Genomic DNA, 22112 nt, shown 5'->3' with positions numbered 1-22112 from the left:
CCCTTAGGTATTGCACACGTACCCTGAAGACTAAGGTCTGGCACTTTGGATAGTTCAGAGGATTAGTCCACCTCTGTCTGCCTGCACACACCTCGGTCCTGGAACCACCTTTGGATAGCAATCAGTGCTCCTACAGAAAGTTTCCCATATCCATGGCCACATAAAATTAAAAAAGGGGACCCATAGTGTAATACGTAACACAAAGGCACTTTATTGTAAAAAAAACCTACTAAAATTACACTCACATTTGCTTTTAAAATATTCAGCACGTACAAATTTACCAGAGCACCCGCTGCTCCATACGCACTGCCGCTCACTCGCTCCTGCCCGGGGGCTTGGTGTCAGCCTCCCGGGTTTCCGGGGCATGACGTATGCATGACGCAGGACGCTTGCGGGTTGCCTAGGTAGCCGCGTGCTCACGCTCTGACGCGTTTCGTCATCACGGACTTCAACTGAGGGCGTGACAATTTTGGATATATAATATATTTTTCTCTTACGTCCTCCGACAGTCGCCGCCTCTAAGTCATCACTATTGGGTATTGACTTCCGCTCTGCAGGAGTAGCTAGGCATAAGACTTAGTTTTTGGGGGTCCCCTTCCCTGTGTCACTTCAGTGTTTGTGGGAGTACAGACTGTGTATGTGGCGACCGCAACGGGGTCATGCCGCGCGGTCCGCCATTTTAGATATGGGCAAGCATGTTTGGCTTCACTATGGGCAATACTACATGCTGTTTTGGCGCCATCCGACGCCATTTTGCGGTCCCAGAGCGATCGTTCCGACCGCATGTTCGGCGGCCATTTTGCCGGAGCCTTCCATTCAGTCCTATGGGGCAGCCATTTTCCCTGAGTCATGCAGCCTATAAGTTCAGCCTCCTCTGACAGCACTTCCTTTTCCTCTGAAGCAGCGACATCGGTGGTAACACTCTGCAGGGCTCTGCAGGCTATCTCTCTCATTACCTTCTGTATTGTCATTTCTGGCTCAGTTTTCCTCTCCTGTTTGGGGGTCTTTGTCACTGTATATGTAGCAGTGGGCTGCGCACTCCGCAGCGGTCTTAAGGGGACAGTACCAAAATTATTGCACTGTTATTTCTTCTTGGGCAATGGATTCTCAGGACAGCAAATTCCCCCCAGCTCTGGTGGGGGACCCCAGTTCTCCTGTGGCCCCTCTGAGACCTGATTTGGCCGCTGTAGTGGCGACCTTGGTGTCCAATATGGAGATGCTGATGGCTGAACGTGCTGCAAGGAAGAGGCCCAGATTGTCTCTCTCTTCTGATTCAGATGGTGATATGGCTGCTGCGGCGAGCGTGCCCTTTTCAGGGTCTCGCTCATCCCCCCGCTGGGGTCTTAGCGGGAGGCGGAGGTGGAGGGGGTTAATACTTCCTCCCTGGGGTCGCCAGAAGAGCGTGCGACCATGGATGAATTGATTATTTCTGTAAAGGAAACTTTACATTTAGAGGATGAGCCCAGTCCTCCGGGCATTGTGTCCTCTTTTGGGACGCACAGGACCCGCAAGTCGGCGCAGGTTTTTCCCTGTCCAGCTGAGTTTCATTACACTGTTAATGAAATGTGGCGCACTTTAAAACGTCCATTCCTGGTCCCTAGTCGGTTCAAGTTGCTTAATCCCTTTGCACCGGCTACGGAATCACGATGGTGTGTGCCTCCACAGGTGGATCACACTGTGGCCGTGCTAAACAAGGCTACCTTGGTTCCTTCTGAGGATACCCCGGTTTTCCGGGATCCCACGGAGCGGCGGTTGGAGTCTCTGGCCCGCCATTCCTATACGGTGGCGGGCTCGTTACTCAGACCCATTTTCGCATCTGTTTTGGTGGCTCAGGCGGTGGCTGATTGGGCTAAGGTGCTTAGGAGCAACCTTGTGTCTGACGCTGTTCTGCCTGCCCGCCTGGATATGGTGGATCAAATTCACCAAGGAATCATGTATTTGTGTGATGCGGCCTTAAATGAGGCCCCATTAGCTGCACACCTGTCTAGTGTCTCGGTGCTTAACCGGCGACTGATCTGGCTGAAGAGCTGGTCGGCGGACCAGTCCTCACGGAAAACAGTTGCTGATTTTTCCTATGCTGGTTCTCGCCTTTTTGGCGAGGCGTTGGATACCCTGGTGAAAGGCGTTACAGGGGGCAAGAGCACCATGCTGCCCCAGAACCCGAAAAACAAGCACTTTCGTGGCAAGCGGGGTTCTGCGTCTCGATCCAATCAGGGGTCCTTTCGTGCCTTTCGGAACCAATCCAAGGGTAAACCCTTCAAGACCCAGGGCAGCCAGAAGAAGCCCTGGGCGGGCAAGCAGAAGTCAGGCAATGCCAGCTCGGCGGGTCAGTCCGCCTCTGCCTGAAGGGGCGCCCTCACCCATTTCAGGGGTGAGGGGACGTTTGCGCGGTTTCCTCCAACCTTGGCTGCTCCGGATTTCGGACAGGTGGGTTCAGGAAATCATTCGGTCAGGGTACAAGATCGAATTCCTTTCCCGGCCGGCGGACAGATTTTTTTTCCCTCAAATCTTCATTTGCCTCCGGGGCGTCTGCAGGACCTGCATCAAGCGGTGCAGGACCTTCTCGCTCAGGGGGTGATTGTCCCGGTTCCTCATCGGGACAGGTTTCGGGGATTTTATTCAAATCTGTTCACTGTGCCCAGGAAGGAGGGCAAAGTACGTCCTATTCTGGACCTGAAAGCACTGAACCGCTTTGTGTGCATTCGGAAGTTCCGTAGGGAGTCTTTCTGCTCGGTGGTGGCCTCCCTGAGTCCAGGGGAATTCCTGGCCTCGATCGATCTGAAGGATGCATACCTGCACATCCCCATTTTCGAGGATCATCAGCGGTACCTTCGGTTTGCTATCGCAGAGGACCACTATCAGTTTGTGGCGTTACCTTTCGGGTCTTGCTTCGGCTCCAAGGGTACCTAAGTGCTGGCGCCGGTTCTGGGCCTGTTAAGGGCACAGGGCATTGCGGTCTTGGGGTACCTGGACAATCGCCTTCTGAGATCGAGTGTCCGCCAGGACCTACTACGCGATCTGTCCACCACGGTGCAGACGCTACAGGAGTTCGGATGGACCATCAACGTTCAGAAATCGACGTTGTCTCCATCGGTTCGTCTTCCCTATCTGGGAATGATCCTGGACTCTGCTCAGGCAAAGGTGTTCTTGCCGGAGGACAAGCTCCGGACTTTACGGGACGAGGACAGGTCCCTCAGGGACAATCCGTCCTCGCCACTCAGGACCTGTATGCGGGGCCTGGGGTTGATGGTTTCGGCCTTCGAGGCGATTCCCTTTGCTCAGTTTCACACGCGGGCTCTCCAGACGGAGATCCTGACAAGGTGGGACAGGCTACCTCAGTCCTTGGATCTGAGCGCCTCATTGAGTCGTTAGACCAGATTGACTCTTCTGTGGTGGCTCCAGTCCCCGACGGTGTCGGAGGGCAAGTCCTTTCGTCCGTTGTTGTGGACGGTGATTACCACGGATGCCAGCCTGTCGGGCTGGGGTGGAGTCCTGGGCAATCTGTCTGCCCAGGGCACTTGGTCGGAGGAGGAATCCTCCCTCCCGATAAATGTGCTGGAAATGCGAGCGATAAAACTCTGTCTCTTCCAGTGGTCGGACCGACTTCGCGGCCGTCCTGTTCGCGTACAGACAGACAATGCTACCACGGTGGCTTACATCAACCACCAAGGGGGCACCAGGAGTGCCCGGGAGGTGACCGACATTCTGTCTTGGGCCGAGACTCATGTCCCGGCAATCTCAGCAGTTCACATTCCGGGTGTGGAGAATTGGCAGGCCGACTATCTGAGCCACCAGACCCTGGACCAGGGGGAATGGTCCCTGCACCCGGAGGTCTTCCAAATGCTGTGTGCGAAGTGGGGATCCCCGGACGTGGATCTGTTCGCATCTCGGCTAAACCAAAAGGTGGAAAGGTTCGTGGCAAGAACGCGCGATCCTCTGGCGGACGCCTTGGATGCGTTGGTGGCTCCTTGACATCGGTATCGTCAGATGTATGCCTTTCCTCCGATCCAGTTGCTGTCCAGGTTCCTCCGCAGGTTAGCCTCGGAACCGCACCTGGTGATTCTGGTGGCGCCGGACTACGCCGACGTTGTTCACCTGGCAGTGGCGCCTCCGTGGCAACTGCCTCTGCGGGAAGATCTCCTGTCTCAGGGTCCGATCTTCCATCCTGCTTTACAGTCGCTGGCTTTGACGGCCTGGCTGTTGAGACCCAGGTCCTGAGGGACAGGGGTCTCTCCCCTGAGGTCATCCCTACCCTTGTCAAGGCTAGGAAAACCTCTTCTGGTAAGATCTATTACCGTACCTGGAAGGCTTATTTCACCTGGTGTGAGTCCAGGGGGTTCTCCCCTCGCTTGTACTCGGTGTCGAGAGTGTTGGCCTTTTTCCAGTCTGGGGTGGACCAGCGCCTGGCGCTGGCCACGATAAAGGGCCAGGTGTCTGCACTGGCTATTCTTTTCCAACGCCCTGTGGCGTCTCATTCTCTGGTTCGCACCTTCATTCAAGGTGTGCGACATTGGCTCCTCCCAGGAAGGAGCCCTTACCTCCATGGGACTTGAACTTGGTTCTGTCCGTGTTACAGCGTGCTCCCTTTGAACACATCCGGGAGATTTCGTTGCCTCTGCTGTCTAAGAAGGTTGCCTTTTTGGTGGCGATCACTTCGGCTCGCAGGGTGTCAGAACTGGCAGCGTTATCTTGCCGTTCTCCGTACTTGGTGATTCACAAGGATAAGGTGGTCTTGCATCCGCATCCCTCCTTTCTTCCTAAGGTGGTCTCTGAGTTCCACATTAATGAGGACATTGTCTTGCCTTCGCTTTGTACGAAGCCTAAGCATCCTAAGGTGGTTGCTCTGCATTCCTTGGATGTTGTCAGGGCGATCAGGGCTTACCTGTCGTCTACGGAATCCTTTCAGAAGACAGATTTCCTCTTTGTCCTTCCTGAGGGACCTCGGAAGGGCATGGCTGCGTCTGCAGCTACTATTGCCAAATGGATCAGACAGACCATTGAACAGGCTTATGCTTTGAAGGAACGGGTTCCACCCTTCCCTGTTAAGGCACACTCTACCAGATCTTTGAGTGCGTCCTGGGCCTATTGGCATCGGGCCTCGGTGGCCCAGGTGTGCAAGGCTGCGACTTGGTCGTCGGTGCACACTTTTTCCAAATTCTACAAGGTAGATGTTCTGGCATCAGCTGATGCCTCCTTTGGCCGCAAGGTTCTCAGTGCGGCAGTGCCATGAAGGACCCTGTTTTTTTTATGGGTCCCTGGCTGTTGGTGTTTGCTTTCCTGGGCTGTTGCTCCTGTTGAGCATTGTTTTCTGTTGCCCAGAAGGTTCTCTTACGGTGCGTGTAAGGTTCCTTTCTCTGATGTGGGTACTGCGTTGCCTTTTCTACGGTTGCGTCTCCCACCCCTCATGTATACACTGCTTTGGGACATCCCAATAGTGATGACTTAGAGGAGGCGGCGACTGTCAGAGGACGTAAGAGAAAACTGAATTTTTGTAAAATTTACCTGTAAAATTCCTTTCTCTGAGTCCTCCGACAGTCGCCGCCCCCGCCCCTCTTTTGGGGTTGTTGTCTTAATTCCTACTGCTATGCTACCAAACTGAGTTGGGAGTGGTCACTGCAGGGGGGTATTGACCTAGTGGGACAGCCCCCAGGGGTGTGTATATGCAAATGCCTTTGTTCTTTTTGACTAAGTCTTATGCCTAGCTACTCCTGCGGAGCGCAAGTCAATACCCAATAGTGATGACTTAGAGGAGGCAGCGACTGTCAGAGGACTCAGAGAAAGGAATTTTACAGGTAAGATTTTACAAAAATTCCGTTTTTTTTTTTTTTTCAGAATTGTTGCTCTTAAATTGTTTGTGCAAAAAATAAAAATTGCCCAGATGATCAAATACCACCAAAAGAAAGCTCTATTTGTGGAGAAAAAAGGACATCAATTTTATTTAGGTACAGTATCACACGACCGCGCAAAAATTGTTTCTTAAAGTAAGGCAGTACCGAATTGCAAAAATGGCCTAGTCATTAAGGGGGCAAATCCTTCCGGTCCAGAAGTGGTTAAAGCTCGATTCTCCTATCTCTGGGAAAACTGTGAAAGCTGGAAATCACTGTAGTAATTGACACTATCACAGTGATCACTGCTGTCTTCCCTGGTCTGTGCATAGTGAACACAGGGGGTCGCTTACTTGGCACAGGCACGATTCACAGAACACCTTTTTTCTCAATGAATGCAGTGTTCCCTGATTGGAGGAGGTGGCGATTGTGACATCACTGCACTGCCTCTATTACTTTGTCCAGTCAGAGAACATCTTGTATTCATTGAGGAAGATGCAAGGCACCCTGTGAACGGCATTGTGCCAAGTGAGCGCCCCCTCTGATCACTATGCAGAAGGCCAGCCACTCTGCTTAGGACTGGGAAGACAGTGGTGATCACTGTATAAGACGCAACTATTAGAGTAATTCTCTGCTTCCCCATTGGTCCCACAGGTATGGCATCTGCATATTTACATTGGTCCAAACTGGGCTAATGTAACTATACAAAAACAATCCATACCTGAAATTCAGCTTTAAAAATAAATTGCCACTAATGAAGTGTGTGCCATGTGTGGCTGCTGCTGGGTTTGGTAGAACTCTTACTTTTTTCAGCCTATTCACTACAGTAGGTGCTGAGACTTACAGTTCTGGCAGGAGTACTGCAAATTACTCGCTCGGCACCTCAGCCATCCTGAAAATGTTTTGTATTATTACAAACGTTCACTTGCAGTTGGTTCTTTAACCACTTTACCACCGGAGGATTTTCCTGCTTTACGTCCAGACCACTTTTTGCGATTCGGCACTGTGCGACTTTAACTGACAATTGCGCGGTCATGCAACGCCGTACCCAAACAAAATTTACGCCTTTTTTTCCCATAAACAGAGCTTTCTTTTGGTGGTATTTGATCACCTCTGCGCTTTTTATTTTTACGATATATTTTTGTCATAGATTTAGGCTAAAATGTATTTAGCTACATGTCTTTGACAAGAAAATTCTCAATGAGCGTATTTTTAACCACTTTAAGACCGGAAGGTTTTACCCCCTTCCTGACCAGGCCATATTTTGCAATTCGGCACTGCGTTACTTTAACGGACAATTGCGTGGTCGTGCGATGCTGTACCCAAATTAAATTTATGTCCCTTTTTTCCCTACAAATAGAGCTTTCTTTTGGTGGTATTTGATCACCTGTGCGATTTTTACTTTTTGTGCTATAAACAAAAAAAGAGCGATAATTTTGAAAAAATAACAATATTTTTCACATTTTTTTTATATGAAATTCCCCCCCAAAAAAGTGTAAAAATCTAAATTTTTTAATATTTTAGGCCAATTTGTTTTCTGCTACATATGTTTGGTAAAAAAAATCGCAATAAGCGTATTTTGATTGGTTTGCGCAAAAGTTATCGCAGCTACTAACTACGGGAAATTTATGTCATTTTTATTGTGTTTTTTTAAACTAGTAATGGCGGCGATCTGCGATTTTTTTTTTTTGCGGGACTGCGACATTGCGGCAGACAGATCAGACCCCTGACTGACATTTTTGACACTTTTGGGGGGACCAGTGACATTACTACAGTAATCAGTGCTAAAAATATGCACTGTTACTGTAATAATGACACTGGCAGGGAAGGGGGTTAACTTTATTGGTGATCTAGGGGTTAATTGTATGCCTGGTGCTTACTGACGTGTGGGGGGAGGGGATTGAGTGACACAGGCATAGATCGCAGGTTCAGCTATGCTGAATCCTGTAATCTGTGACTGCCTGTCACAGAGGAGATCCGCCCGCTTTGTTTACACAAGCGGGCGGATCTCCACACTCGATCCCCGACGATCGGGGAAGAGCGGCGGTGATCACCGCCTCTCCTCCCCTGGCCCGTCTCCCGCTGTGTCTGAATACAGTGGGAGCTAGCCTCCGGCGGCGCGCGTGCGCCGCTCACAAGAGGAGGAGTCCAGCGACGTATGTCTACGTCGCTGGACGGAATCAAGCCACTTTGCCGCAGTACCAGCTCAGTGAGCAGTCGGCAAGTGATGAAACTGATTAACCTAGTCTTAACACTTTCTAAAACTATGGGTACCAAAAATATTGCATGCAAAACTCTTTGGCTGGGCTCACAATGATGCGGGCGCGGGTCACAACAGGGGGTCCAGTACATCCCTGTTCACTGTTTCAGGTGCGAATTGGGTCCGAATTTTTGCCTGAATTTGCACCTGAAACTGAGCCAAAGACGCACAGGACCCTTTTCCGATGTGGACCGCGGTCGCCCTGGAGGTGTGTGAACTGGCTCCATTGAGAGCCGGTCACGCTCTCCTGTCATGCGAATTGGATGCGGGGAAAAAACAGCATCCAGTTCACATAAGTGTGAACCCAGCCTTCCAGTCTCTGCACAAAAAAGTTGGTACTAGGCCAACATGAATGTTGGTGACCAATAATAGTAAACATTGTTAGTGCCTGATTCTTAGAAAAGGATTTCTGCACTCAGCAAGTGCCCTGCAACCTTGCACACAGCCTCATTTTACTTTTAGCTGACCCTCATTTTACACTCAGTATTGCTCCTGCCTCTAAATTAAAGTGATTGTAAAGTCTCATATTTTCTTTAAAAAAATATCAAACATGTCCTATCTACCTCCTCTGTGAAGTTAGTTTTGCACAGAACAGCACAGATCCTCCTCTTTTTTTAGATCCCTCTTCGCTTCTCCTGGCCCCTCTAGCCCCCACAACAAGCAGCTTGCTATGGGGGCACACGAGCCGAGCTGCAGCTCCGTGTGTCCATTCAGACTCGGAGCTGCTGTTCGGCCTGGCCCCCTTCTCTCTGATCTGACTTCTCTTTCTTAGGATGTGTTCCGTCCAAATGCCAAAATGAACCTCATCCCTGAGTGTTAACCTTTGAAGCCCAATGAGTGTTGCCTTATATTTTGGATTATATGTATCTTCTGCTCTACATTTTGCAGTATCTAGCTCTCTAAGACTTTTTGTGCCCACCATACAACTACAGTATACAAAATTAATAAAAAAAAAAATATTGGACACCCTCAAGCATCTCTAAAAAGCAAATAAAATCTGGGTCCTAAAGGGGTTACTTTAAAATGTATATATTTTTTTAAAATAACAAACATGTTATATTTACCTGCTCTCTGCAGTTGGTTTTGCACAGAGCAGCCTGGATCCTCCTCTTCTTAGGTCTCTCTTCGCTGCTCCTGGCCCCTCCCATCTGTCGAGTGCCCCCACAGCAAGCAGCTTGTTATGGGGGCACCCAAGCCGAGCTGCAGCTCTGTGTGTCCATTCAGATGCGGAGCTGACATTCGACCCCCACCCCCTCTCTCTCTCATTGGCTAACTGACTTTAACAGCAGCGGGAGCCAATGGCGCCGCTGCTGTATCTCAGCCAATCAGGAGGTAGAGTCCCAGATGGTCAAGGGACTCCTGGACATTGCTGTATAGAGATGGGGCTCAGGTAAGTATTAGGGGGTGCTGGGGCTTCTACACACAAAAGGCATAGAATGCATTAACATAAAAAATCTTCTGCCTTTACAACTTTGGAATATTCTATCTTTGAACTGCCTTTTGATTGGTGCGGTTGTTCACAAATATTGTGCCTTAAATGTCTCTTTCATCTTGTAGGCCAAATGCATTGTATGAATAATGTCAACTGACAAACAAATGAAAAATGTTTCTGGATCCTCAGAAAATGACCTTTTGAAAAATGTGCAAGTCTCCTCTCAAGAAGTGCTTGAAGTAGCCCAAAAGAAGGGAAGATCAAAATGTCCAAAGTGTAACAGCTCCCGGATGTTTTATTGTTATACCTGCTATGTACCAGTAGAAAGTGTACCAACAGCTGAAATCCCATCTGTGAAGGTAGGCAAACTCTGTCATCAAGCACATTCTCTTCTTTCCTGTGACAGGACAACTCTGATGATTCTGAAAACATTCCTACATTTATAGGACATATAGAGGTTGTTTTACTAAAACTGGAGAGTGCAATTCTGCATAGAAACCAATCAGCTTCCAGGTTTGAGCCTAGGTTCACACTGAATGCGGGTTTGAGTTCAGCTGAACTCGCACAATTTCAAACTGCCATTTCAGTCTGACTTCTGGGTCGATTTGAGAGACATCTGTGTGGGTTCATGCACATCTGTCTATTGAAATCGCCCCTGAAGTCTCCAAAAGTAGTGCAGGAACTACTTTTGGGAATCGGTGCCATGCCGCAAAGTCGGCGTCGCACTGATTTGGACGGTGCCGTTGCCGGCAATAGGTTTGGAATGCGATTTGACATGTCAATCACATGTCAAATCGCCCCGATGTAATGGGGGCTTATTGTCAAAGCTTAAATAAACAAGCTGAAAGCAGAGTTCCGCACGTTTTTGTGTTTTTTAAAAGTCAGCAGCTACAAAAGGTGTAGCTGCTTACTTTTAATAAACACACACTCTCCTGTCCCACGGTACAGCGAAGGGGCTGGCGGGAGTCTCGGTTCTCTTCTCCCTGCGGCACTGGCATCTTTAGTGTGGGCACCCGGCTGTGACAGCTTGCGGCTTCACAGCCGGGTGCGTGCTGTGCATGTGCGAGCCGCGCTACGTGTCCTTAGTGGACATTCAATCTTCTGGGACCTCTGACAAGTCCCAGAACATTGTAGGGAGGGAGGGGGGAGGAGAACTTCAGCTCGAGCCACCTAGGTGGCCCGAGCAGAAGTGGGAGTGTGTACCTGTCAATTCTAGGTACCTGCCCCCTCCCCCAAAAAAATGACATGCCAAATATGTTAGGTCAGGTGGTCAGGAGGTCTTAAAGCGGAAGTTCCATTTTTGGGTGGAACTGCACCTAAAGTTTGACGCTGATATGCTACCATGCGCAGATGCACTATCCAGTTTTAGTAAATCAATCCCATAGGTTTTGTCATGTAAAGCTAAAATATTGTAGAACTTACCAAAACTTCAGTTTTGGAGCCAATATCTAGGGCTGTCCTACTATGAGGCAAGTTAAACCTGTTGCCCCAGGTGGCACTCAAGGAGGGGCAGCACATAGACCTGGAGTGTCCACGTGAATACTTCAATCTTCAATCTGTTCAGTAAGGCTGATCGTGATTAAATTTGATATTAAAAGTGGTTTACCACTATACTGCTGCTGGATCTTCACGTGCCTCATGCACAGTCTGAACCAGCTTCCTAAAGGCTAAGTTCACCTTTTCAGGCAGAATTTCACTTTTCATTATTATTAGAAGCCTTTTCTGGTCAAGCCTTCCCAGTGTGCTTATCTGTCACTTACCTAGTCAATGACCACTTTGAATCTGCACCTCTCTGCTCAAAATTTAAAAAAATGCTTTCTAAGTCTATCACTTGTATCATCATGTGACCATCCAGGAAACTTTATATTCCATCATGCACTGCCTTACTCCATCACAGAACAGGCCTGCCTGTTTTGATTCCTATTACACAGTATCAGGCAAGCCCCTGTATTACATAGTTGATGGTAGATCTAAAGGAGATTGTACAATCAGGTTGTATAGTGTATGGAGAGCTTTACAGACTTCCGGGGACACACTTGTTTTCAGTACTACTGCTCTGCTCCACATAGGCTGTTATGTGATTGCTCAGCTCCTGCACACTCTGCCAAATGAGTGATCTATGCAAGAAGGTAAAGTATATACAATCAGTCAGCAGAATAAAACGCTGGCTGTGTATTCAGTTAGAATTCTGATCCACCATTTCTTGGTAGATTTGGCATACTATCATTCAGGGGGTTGAGTCAAAGGATAAATCTGGTCATACACTATGCGAATTTCATGCCAGTTTTGATGAACCAGCTGAAAATTACTCCATGGATGGCCCTGTTGCCACCCTTTTGTTAAACATCCTTCAACTGAAAAATTAAGAGCTGGACGCTAAATTGTTGGCCAAGCAGTGGCTGCATCTAATCACATGCAGCCAATGATCGGGTATTCTGACAGCTGCTGATGCCAGCTGCCAGAATACAGTCACCGCAGTGGTAGACTCGTCCATCCACTCTGTATAGCATGATTGGTGGAATCTGTTATATTATCCTGTTTAGCCCGCAGGCTGAACGAAAATAAAAAAAAAAGTCTTAGGCCAGGTTGACATATATTTTTTTTTTTATGTCAAGGCTCGTTGCACTAGGGTTGTGAGTAGTTCTTGGGTTTTTGTCATTAGGCTCAGTAAAAGTATGGGTTAAAGGCCAAGTCACAGCCTTACAATGTTAAAGCGGAGTTCCACCCAAAAGCAGAACTTCTGCTCATCTGCTTCCTCCTCCCCTCCAGTGCCACATTTGGCACCTTTCAAGGGGGAATGTACCTGTTTTTTGATAGGTACTGTTCCCCACTTGCGAGAGGCGGCGTCGTCCCTCTGAGGTTCCTTCCCCTGCCACCGAGCCAATTAGAAAGCGCAGCAGTGAACTGGCTGTGAAGCCGAAAGGCTTCATTGCCAGTTTCTCTCAGAACGAATGGCAGCGGCAGCACCCGGCAACCAATCCAAAAATCGGCTAGGGTGCTAAAATCGCAGGCTCCCTGGACAGGTAAGTGTCCATATAGTAAAATTCAGCAGCTACAGTATTTGTAGCTGCTGACTTTTTTTTTCCCCCAGCTGGAACACCTCTTTAAGTTCCACAGGTTCACATTAAACTGTGACTAGCAAAGTTTTAAAAAGACTTTCACTTGTTAATATGCTTGTTGTTCTGTGTATTTGTGTTTCCTATATACATTTGATTGTAGTCTCGCTGTCCGCAAGCAGGACAGTGCAGTTAGCACTCTATACAGCCATCAAGACTGTATTTGAATATATATTGTGCAGTTGTAAAAATGCAATAAGTTGGTTGTGATTTCTGTCTGTTTACATTCAGCTTCCAGTGAAAATTGACATTATTAAACACCCTAATGAAACTGATGGAAAAAGCACAGCTGTTCATGCAAAACTTTTAGCATATGAAGATGTTACCGTGTACACTTACCCCTGTATTCCAGATTATGACAATCGCAAGCATGAGGTGTGTATTGCACATTTAATTTTATTAAAATGATTTTGTTTTTTTTTCTTGAATATCTTCAACTTTCAAATCAGGTGTGTGTGTTTTTTTTTTTTTGTTTTTTGTTTTTTTTTTGTTTTTTGTTTTTTTTTTGTTTTTTGTTTTTTTTTTTTTTTTACACTTTTTACATATGCAGATCATATACCTGCATCACCAGCCAGTAGCTATCTGTAGTGGATGCAAAGGGGAAATCACATACATGCAGCTGGTGTAAACTTTTCTTAATCTCAGGGTATTTTTGAGCAGTGGAAACCCCAAAAACAATGATTTAGGGAGAGTCTGATTTGTCAGAAGATTCTCTCCCCCATTCACAGATTGTGTTACAGGCAGTGTAATTTGGTGAAATAATTTTCTCAATTTAGAGGAAGGAAGGAGGCGGTGTGTCCCTGTCTGATCATCTTTAGTGCAGTTGAGCCCAGAGCTGTTAACTCCCACAGCACTTGAAGTTCAGCGACAGGTAAAAGACAGGATAGCCCTTCAGGGAAGATTGTTATAGAATACAGCAGCCTGAACACCGTAGAGATACTTAAGTGCAAGTACATAATGTAATTAGAGCTGTAGAAGGCTTTAGGCTGGCCATACATTATACAATTTTCTTGTAGAATTTTCCCTTAGATTTAGCAAAACCATGTAATATGAGGTCAAACCTAGACACTTTCAATGTATGCACTCAGAAAGGCCCTTTCATTACATAGTTGAAGTTGAATCTTTGGAGTGACTTGTCATGCGATTTGACAGGTCAAATCACATGACAACTCGCATCCTGTTGCTGGCAATGGCACTTGTGACGGGAGTCACTTTGGTTAGGGGGCCCTTGGAACACAGCTTACCTTAGAGAGATTGGGAAATCCCTGTCTCAGCCCTCTAGGCCCCTCTTATTTGTAAGTCACCTTGTGACTATTAGGCCAAGGAAATGGACAGGTACTTAATGGACACTGAGAATATGGTTTGGATTACTTCAAATGGGACAGTAATATTTATCAAGCATATATCTCAAGAAATATATGAAGACTATTCCTGGCCTGTTTGATTCTGAACATGTTCATTAAAAGAGCTAATCACATTGGCCTCTGTTTCATGTTCTTCAATGTCAGAGACAGACAGTCTGTTACTGGTGGTCTCTTCCTGTTGTCTGTGTATTAACCACTTGCCGACCGCCGCACGACTATCTACGGCGGCGGTCAGCCCCTCACAGGCAAAGTGACGTAGGTCTACGTCGCTCGCCTGTGAGGGTTTAGGGAGCGAGCACGCGCCGCCGGAGGCGCGCTCCCGCGTGGTCACGGACCCCCCCGCGCGTGTGACCGGCGGACCCGATCGCCGCCGGCCACTCTGCGATCGGCGGGGGAGAGGGAGAAAGTCAGGCAGCTTGTGTAAACAAGCTGCCTGTCATTCTCCTCGCTGTATGAGAGCTGATCACATGGATCTACTATGTAGATCCATTGATCACTCTGCATACAGTTGAAGCCACAGCCAATCACAGTTAGAATCACGCCCCTAGGGACACACACAGCCCCTCCCTCTCAAATAAAGTTAACCCCTTCACTACCAGTGTATTTTTACAGTAACAGTGCATATATATAGCACTGATTACTGTAGAAATGTCACTGGTAACCCCAAAAGTGTCAAAAATGTCAGTCAAGGGTCCGATCTTTCCGCCGCAATGTCGCAGTACCGCAAAAAAAATCGCAGATCGCCGCCATTACGCGTTAAAAAAAAAAACAACAAAAATGACAAAAATCTTTCCCTTTGTTAGTAAACGCAATAACTTTTGCGCAAACCAATCAAAATACGCTTTTTGCGATTTTTTTTACCAAACATAGGTAGCATAAAACAAATTGGCCGAAAATATTAAAAAATTTTGATTTTTACATTTTTTTTTGGGGGAATTTCATATAAAAAACAGGGAAAAATATTGCTATTTTTGCAAAATTTACGCTCTTTTTTTGTTTATAGCGCGTGATCAAAAAATCGCACAGGTGATCAAATACCGCCAAAAGAAAGCTCTGTTTGTGGGAAAAAAAGGACGCCAAATTCGTTTAGGTACAGCGTCGCACGACCGCGCAATTGTCCGTTAAAGTCACGCAGTGCCGAATCGCAAAATACCCTCTGGTCGTTTAGCAGCCAAATCCTCCGGGGCTTAAGTGGTTAAGGTGTGATTTGTTTTCTGTTAAGCCTGTCTGTCCCATTGTTAATTGGTAATGAACTCGCATGTTGTTTCTGTTCAGATGGCTAGATAATTTGTTCAGGGTAATTCTATTTCTGTACACAATTTCATCTGCATATGAGAATGTAATCGTGAACCTGACCTGCTTGGGTAATCTGATCAGGAGGGGGGGAGTCCATTCTGTATATATTTGGTGTGATTGGTTCAATAAAGGTTCCAGTTCTCTACAAGCTAAGTTCCGTCTGGTTTTCTATGGGGCGGCTAGAATATCTGATACCTACTGACGGAAACCCACAAACAGTGTGGGTCGCGGTTCAGTTACAGCACTGTTCAAATCGGTGCGACGCTGACTTTGCGGTGCTGCACCGATTTGAAAAAGTAGTACATGCACTACTTTTGGCGGTTTTGGGTGCAACTTGAATAGACCTCTGTGCATGAAGTCGCACTAGATGGTTTTTTGTAAGTCTTGCTGAGATGCAGCTTTCAAATTGTGCGATTTCAGATGAAATGCAGATGAGCTGCATTCAATGTGAACAGTGGCTTAAAGTGATTGTAAACGATCACCTTGTAAAACAACCCATTCAATTTAAAATAGAAATGAAAGACAAAACATTAGTGTATAGATATAAAAAAATACATTTTTTTTTTATTTTTTCACATTTTTTATAAGTGATCACATTCCCTCTGTTCGCAGCTGTATAAGAGCTTGGGGGAGGAGAGGCAGCAGCACACTGAGCTTCCCAGTGAATGGCTGTGCAGCGGGGGCGTGTCAGAATAAGTCTGATCATTGGAGGAGAGTACACTGAGTTCCTAGCGTAGCTAGAGAACTGACCACAGTGTGCTCTCCTACGTAGTGTGGTCAGTTTTTAATGGGAAAGCAGGGGGACTGGCAGGAAAGCCAGCAATTTCACAAAAAGGAAGGAATACAAAGAGAACAGGATACTTTCTCATACAAGTACATGGTACAGCAGGAACATATCAGGAATATGAAGTGTTGGAGTAAAAAACACTTTGGGGAAAGTGAATAAGAAAATTGTATAATGTATGGCCAGCTTAACAGTGGCTGCCACTAGTATGATAGTGGCTGCCACTAATATGACTAGTAGTCAAATGCAGCTGCTGTTTGTGTATTCTGACAGCCGCTAACAATAGGCCAGCAGGGAGATTTGTCAATCCACACTGCTTAGCGGCGTATGGTCATCTTAGTTTTTAGTCCCTGACCAATAGGAGCATGCAGATAAAGAGCTTCTACTTCTCTTTTAAACTTTTTTTTTTTTTTTTTTTGCAAGCTTGTTCTTTGCTTAAGATTTTAAAGTGTGATTCCCAGGTATCTAACATTTTTCATAAGGAGGGTGTCAATGGCATCCCATTTTTTCTTATTCCTTTAATTACTTTAATCCCAAAGCCATTTTTTCATTTTTATCACAAATCTTAAAATGTACATTTAATGCCTGTAGATTAGTTAAAACCCCCAATTATATATTTTCTGAGAGCAGAGACCAGGGAGAATAAAATGGTTGTAGTTGCAATGTCACACAATGTCAGCACACATGTTTATCAAACCCATATTTTCAGTAAAATAATACACTACAAGTAATTACAGTGCACACAAACAAGTATGTAAATAGATACAAACATGTCAACACCCGGTAATGACCTTTTCTTGCATAGTGATACCTAATAAGTAACGCAATCGAGTTCTCCTTCGTAGATACACCTGACGTGTACATTAATGTACACGTGGGTTGGGGGCTTTACAATTTATTTATTTTTTTACATCTAAAGTGTAATTAAGGCATAAAAAATTACATATACAGTGACAGGTTCTCTTTAATGAGTTTTAACAGACCCCCAGTGTCTGTCTCCCTTGCCCTGCACTGCAACTAATGAGCACAGATTGTATATAGCTTGGGAGATAGCGAACATGACACATTGCACAACACCCATATACAGTATTCTTAGTTAAGCTTTTTTTTTTTTTTAGTTAGATGAAATCAGCATTGACTGGGCACTATACATAACTCAATGTTTTTTTACACAGATGAGTGAGCAGTGGAGTATGTACTATCATAACATTACTGTTGTCATAAAAGGTTATGGTCCCATTTACACCTATGTTTGAATATGTGTTCACAAGTTTGCCATTGTTTTTCATGGTTCTAGTTCACATGTGGTGTGTTGATACGTGTTGGCCATGTCATGCTTGCGTGTGTGTGTGTGTGCATGCAGGTTTTTATTTTTCTGTCTGCATGGGTGTTTTGATGGAAATAACAGCGCAAGTCAATGTATGGCAACTTACGTGCCCAAACCAATAATAATATGCATGAAATTATTTCCTCTGACCAGTAAATTTCCTGCATTACATACTATTAATGACCGTTTTTTTTGTTCCCAGAGCATTGACTTCCCAAGAATTAGTCAGTCTGTTTTTGGGCATAGCTTTGGAACCAGAAGCGTTTACTTTCTAATTCCAGTATTAACTAAAGAATGGTCTTATTTGCCTTTTAGCTTAATTTTTTTAACTACTTGACCTCCGTAAGATTTACCCCCCCCCCCTCCTTTCATGACAAGGCTATTTTAAAGTAATGGCACTGCGTTACTTTAACTGATAAATGTGCAGTCGTGCGACACAGAATAAAATGTATGCCCTTTTTTCCACAAACGGAGCTTTCTTTTGGTGGTATTTGGCCACCACTGCATTATTTTTTGCACTATAAACAAACAAAGACCTGACAATTTTAAAAGAAATCTATTTTTTTTACTTTCTGCTATAAAACATATCCAATAAAAAAAAAATAAATAAATAAATAAATATATATATATATATATATATATATATATATATATATATATATGTATTGTTAAATTTAGGCCAGTATGTATTCTACTACAAATATTTTTTTTTAAAAATCCCAATAAGTGTCTATTAATTGGTTTGTGTAAAAGTTATAGCATCTACAAAACTATGGGATGTATACTGAAACTTGTGTTTTTATTTAATGTTTTTTTTTACTAGTAATGGCGGACGATCAGGGAATTATAGCGAGACTGCAATCTTGCAGCAGACACTCGGACACTAAGGCTGAGTTCACACTGGCATTAAAGCAGGCGTTTGAGAGGCGTTAAAACGCCCCTCAAACGCCTATGCGCAAGATACAATAGACAGCACATAGTGCTGTTCACACTATCAAAACATGAAGCGTTAGCTTTGTGTCGCTTCAAGATTAAAGCTTTATGTCGAGTCAGGGGTCGTTCAAAGCCTTTCAACGCCTCCCATTAAAGTCTATGATGACACTTCGCAAATGCTCTGGCAGGGCATTAAGATTAGCTTATTAAGTATAATGAAATGGACATTTGTGGAGCAGTTTTAACGCGCCTTAACGCTTGTCAACCTCTTCAGAACTGCCCATAGGGCGTTTGGGGAGCTTTTTTAACTCCTTGTAAAATGCCTGTCTTAAAGCCCATACTAAAGCAAATGAAAGCGAGTCTAATGCTCATACTAACACTATAGGAGCATTTGGTAGGTGTTAGAGCCTGTTTACACTTGACTAAATTTCTAACTGACACTTTTGACACTTTGTGGGAACCAATGACACTAATACAATGATTAGTGCTAAAAATAGACACTGTCACTGTACTAATGACACTGAGTTAAATGCGTGCCTAACCTGTGTTTTGGTGCTAGCTAGGTTATACAGTCGGCAAGCAGTTAATAGGCAGTTCTAACTCAATCTATCCAGAAGTAATGTAAATAAATTGCAAGTTCAACACAACGTTGAACAAGGCCTTATTAGACTAGATTTATAATGTCTTTAAACTCCCTGACGGTATGATTATGTCAGGAATTATGTACCAAAAGCGGTACGATTTTTTGATATTTATAATATATATATATATATATATATATATATATATATATATTATAAAAAATAAATAAATAAATATATTATAAAATTTAAATATATTATAACATATAAAATATATTATATAATATATATATATATATATATATATATATATTAATATAATTTATAATTTACAATTTATAATATTTGATATTTTTCTGATACTAAGGTGATACAGTGTAATCCTCTCAGATTACACTGTATCACCTCCTTTTTATGTGTGTGTGTTTTGTGCAACATTTGAATTTCCCTTCTAGTTCCGCTCCCATGCACCATTGCTGCTGCAGGGAACGGAACCAGGAAGTCATCAGAGCGTCGGACGAACGGCGGGGATCACAGCAATGGGAGATCATCGCTGGATCGCCAGGAGAAGGTAAGGAACCCCGCTGCAGGCTCTGCACATCTACACCGAGCTTGACTCGGGGATACCAATAGTAGCATGAAAAAACCACCCCAAGCCACGCTCGGGGTTACCGCTAAGGAGTTAAGGCAGTATTAAACCCAAAAACAAACTTTTTATTATGTTGCAGCTTACCAATTTTTAGATGTCATGACAACATTAGTTTTTCTTTTTTAGGCTTAATTCTATTTTCATCTGGTGATTTGGTCAGTAAGCCTGTTGTTTTTCAAAAAAACAAGCTCCTCTCCGGACGTATCCGTTTACAAGGATGAGACAAACCATTTACCACTGACAGGGGTGCTCAAAGTAATCAGCTTTTATTTCTTCATATAAAACTTTTTGGTTTCAATTTGTCAGTGTATTTAAATCTTATAATACATTTAATGCCCTCTGTGCTCATTCATCCAGAGGCACTTTAATACAGGAGGTGTTACTGGACAGATCACCAGGTGAAAAATGGAGAGAAAAAACCCTCCCAAAAAAACTAATGCAGCCACCACATCGATTGGTAAGCTGCAATATATTTCTTATTTTGATTTGAGTTTACTAACACTTTAAAGTTGAACTCTAGTAATATGTGTGTGTGTGTGTGTGTGTGTGTCGTAGCCTGTAAAAGTACTTTTAATTTTGAGTAATTACAGTATCTGTACAGCAAGGCTCAGACTGTAAGAGGGAGGGTAAGCACTCTGAGGCAATCGGCTCTATTACTTTGCATAGAACTGATCCAGCACTGTACACGTGCTTACAGAAGGAGAGAGTATAAGGATCACCGCATCAATGTGCTGCTGCTCCTTCTTTGTCCAGTCAGCAGGCTGGGGGTTAGTCAGTGACCTAGCTGTAATGCCTAACTTCCCTGTAGGTTAGGGAACTGGCTGTGTTTCTGGAATGGGTGCTTGGATCACAAAAAATGGCTGAAAGAGGTATACATTTTTTGGCAGGTAGGAAAACTCCCATTGTATTAATCTTCTTGCCTGCAGTTGTTTTGTTTCACAAGTTTAATTGGATTTTTTGAATCAACAAAGAACAGTAGCATGCGGCTGCGCCATGGGTATGTAAGTGCACCAAAACAAGGGTGGCGTAGAAAGTACCCGACGTCAGTACCAGAATATGGATGCAATTTAAAGCATACCTCCAAAGGAAATGCAATTATGTGTAAAAGTAGGAAACGGTAAAGCTACAAATCCTGTGGGGACTCCTCAGTGACAGTCATAAAGTGCCCCGGTATAGAAGGGAGGGGATAAATGAATTTGCTCATGACTTGGACAATAAAGTCTGGATAAGGGGGGACGAATAAAGAGAGATACAAGAAATGAACAGGAAGAAAGGAAGAGGAAAAGAACAAGCATAAAAAGAGGAAATTGGGATATAGAAAAGGAAACAAAGAAAAAGGGGTACAAGGGTACAGAGAGTACCAAGCATCAACATCCACATCAAGCAATGTGTGATTACACTGAAAGTAGGGAGTGGTCCTGATTCAAGTGGCCATTATAGGTCAGCCACGGGTCCTAAACTTGGTATGGGTGTCAATGAGCATTGCAGTGAGCTTCTGTTTTACCTCCACAAAGTTTTAAAGAGGTTGTTTACTTTGGGGGAAAGAAAATTAAAAGCTAGCAGTTGGAAATTCTGTAGCTGCTGACTTTTAATAAAAGGACACTTACCTATCCAGGGTTGTCCTCAACGGGGCCAGTTCTTCACTAGCCTTCGGGTTTCTGGCATCACCATCATAACTGTTGGCAGCCACCTGTGCTGTTTGCGGCTTCACAGCTAGCTGCCCACTGTGCATGTGCGAGCCACGCTTCACTTTGTAAATGGCTCCGCAGTCTTCTGGAACCTGTGACATGCCCCCAAAAGACTGCGGGGAGTGAGGAGGCAAGGAAATCTAGCCTAGACAATTAAAGCAGAAGTGGGGGCAGGTACCTATCAAAACTAGGTACCTGCTTCCCCCTCCCCAAATAATAGCATGTCAAATGTGGCAGGGGAGGAGCACTTTAAGAACTTCCTCTTTTGGGTTGAGTTCTGCTTAAAGTGATGATCGTCTCCAAGATTTGGCTTACACATGCCACCAGGAAAACAAACCCCACTGCAGATATGTTTTTTTGAAAAATTTTGGCATGTCTTCCAAGGTTTTTATAAATAAATAACTATGCATCATTTTCCAGGTAATTCTGGTGTTCCCAAGTCCAAATTCTGTCTCTATCCGAGAGAGCCTGAAATACCTGGCTGGCCAGAGCAGTCCTAAAGAAGACTATGAACCATCTCTCAAACGTTCAAAGCTAGAAAGCCAGGAAATTGGCATTGACAAAGATGCAGGGATGGAAAGCGAGAATATAGATTGTTTGAAGAAAGTTGTATTTATTGACAGCACATGGAATCAGACTAACAAAATCATATCAGATGAACGACTTCAAGGTATAAAAATTATATAATGTGGACTGACACTGACACTATGTGTAGTGTGTGTTTTATATACATCTATGGTATGTAGTGTGTTTGTTTTATATCTATGGTCTGTTAAGTGATGTGGTACTTCATGAATCATGGGTTATAGTGCCGTTTCCAGTAGGATTAGACACTAGGCACAAAACTAGGGAGCCAG

At 44.8% G+C, this 22112-nt stretch overlaps 1 protein-coding gene across 3 annotated transcripts in view; it reads left to right on the top strand.

Annotated features, from left to right (window-relative positions):
* DTWD1 (DTW domain containing 1) overlaps positions 1–22112 on the top strand; it is a 56304-nt gene that overhangs the window by 6481 nt on the left and 27711 nt on the right. For 2 of the 3 annotated variants that reach the window (XM_082254046.1, XM_082254047.1), the window contains exons 2-4: positions 9643–9876; positions 12865–13008; positions 21676–21925. In XM_082254046.1, coding sequence (XP_082110172.1) covers positions 9664–9876; positions 12865–13008; positions 21676–21925 — 607 coding nt within the window. In that variant the 5' untranslated portion in view covers positions 9643–9663. The remainder of the gene's footprint in view (positions 1–9642; positions 9877–12864; positions 13009–21675; positions 21926–22112) is intronic. The other variant, XM_082254048.1, reaches the window with a different exon arrangement.

The sequence above is a fragment of the Pelophylax lessonae genome (genome assembly GCF_965119305.1).
Source record: "Pelophylax lessonae genome assembly, chromosome: 4".
Taxonomy (NCBI): domain Eukaryota; kingdom Metazoa; phylum Chordata; class Amphibia; order Anura; family Ranidae; genus Pelophylax; species Pelophylax lessonae.
Note: the sequence above shows the minus strand (reverse complement) of the source record. Positions and strands in the feature narration are given on the sequence as shown.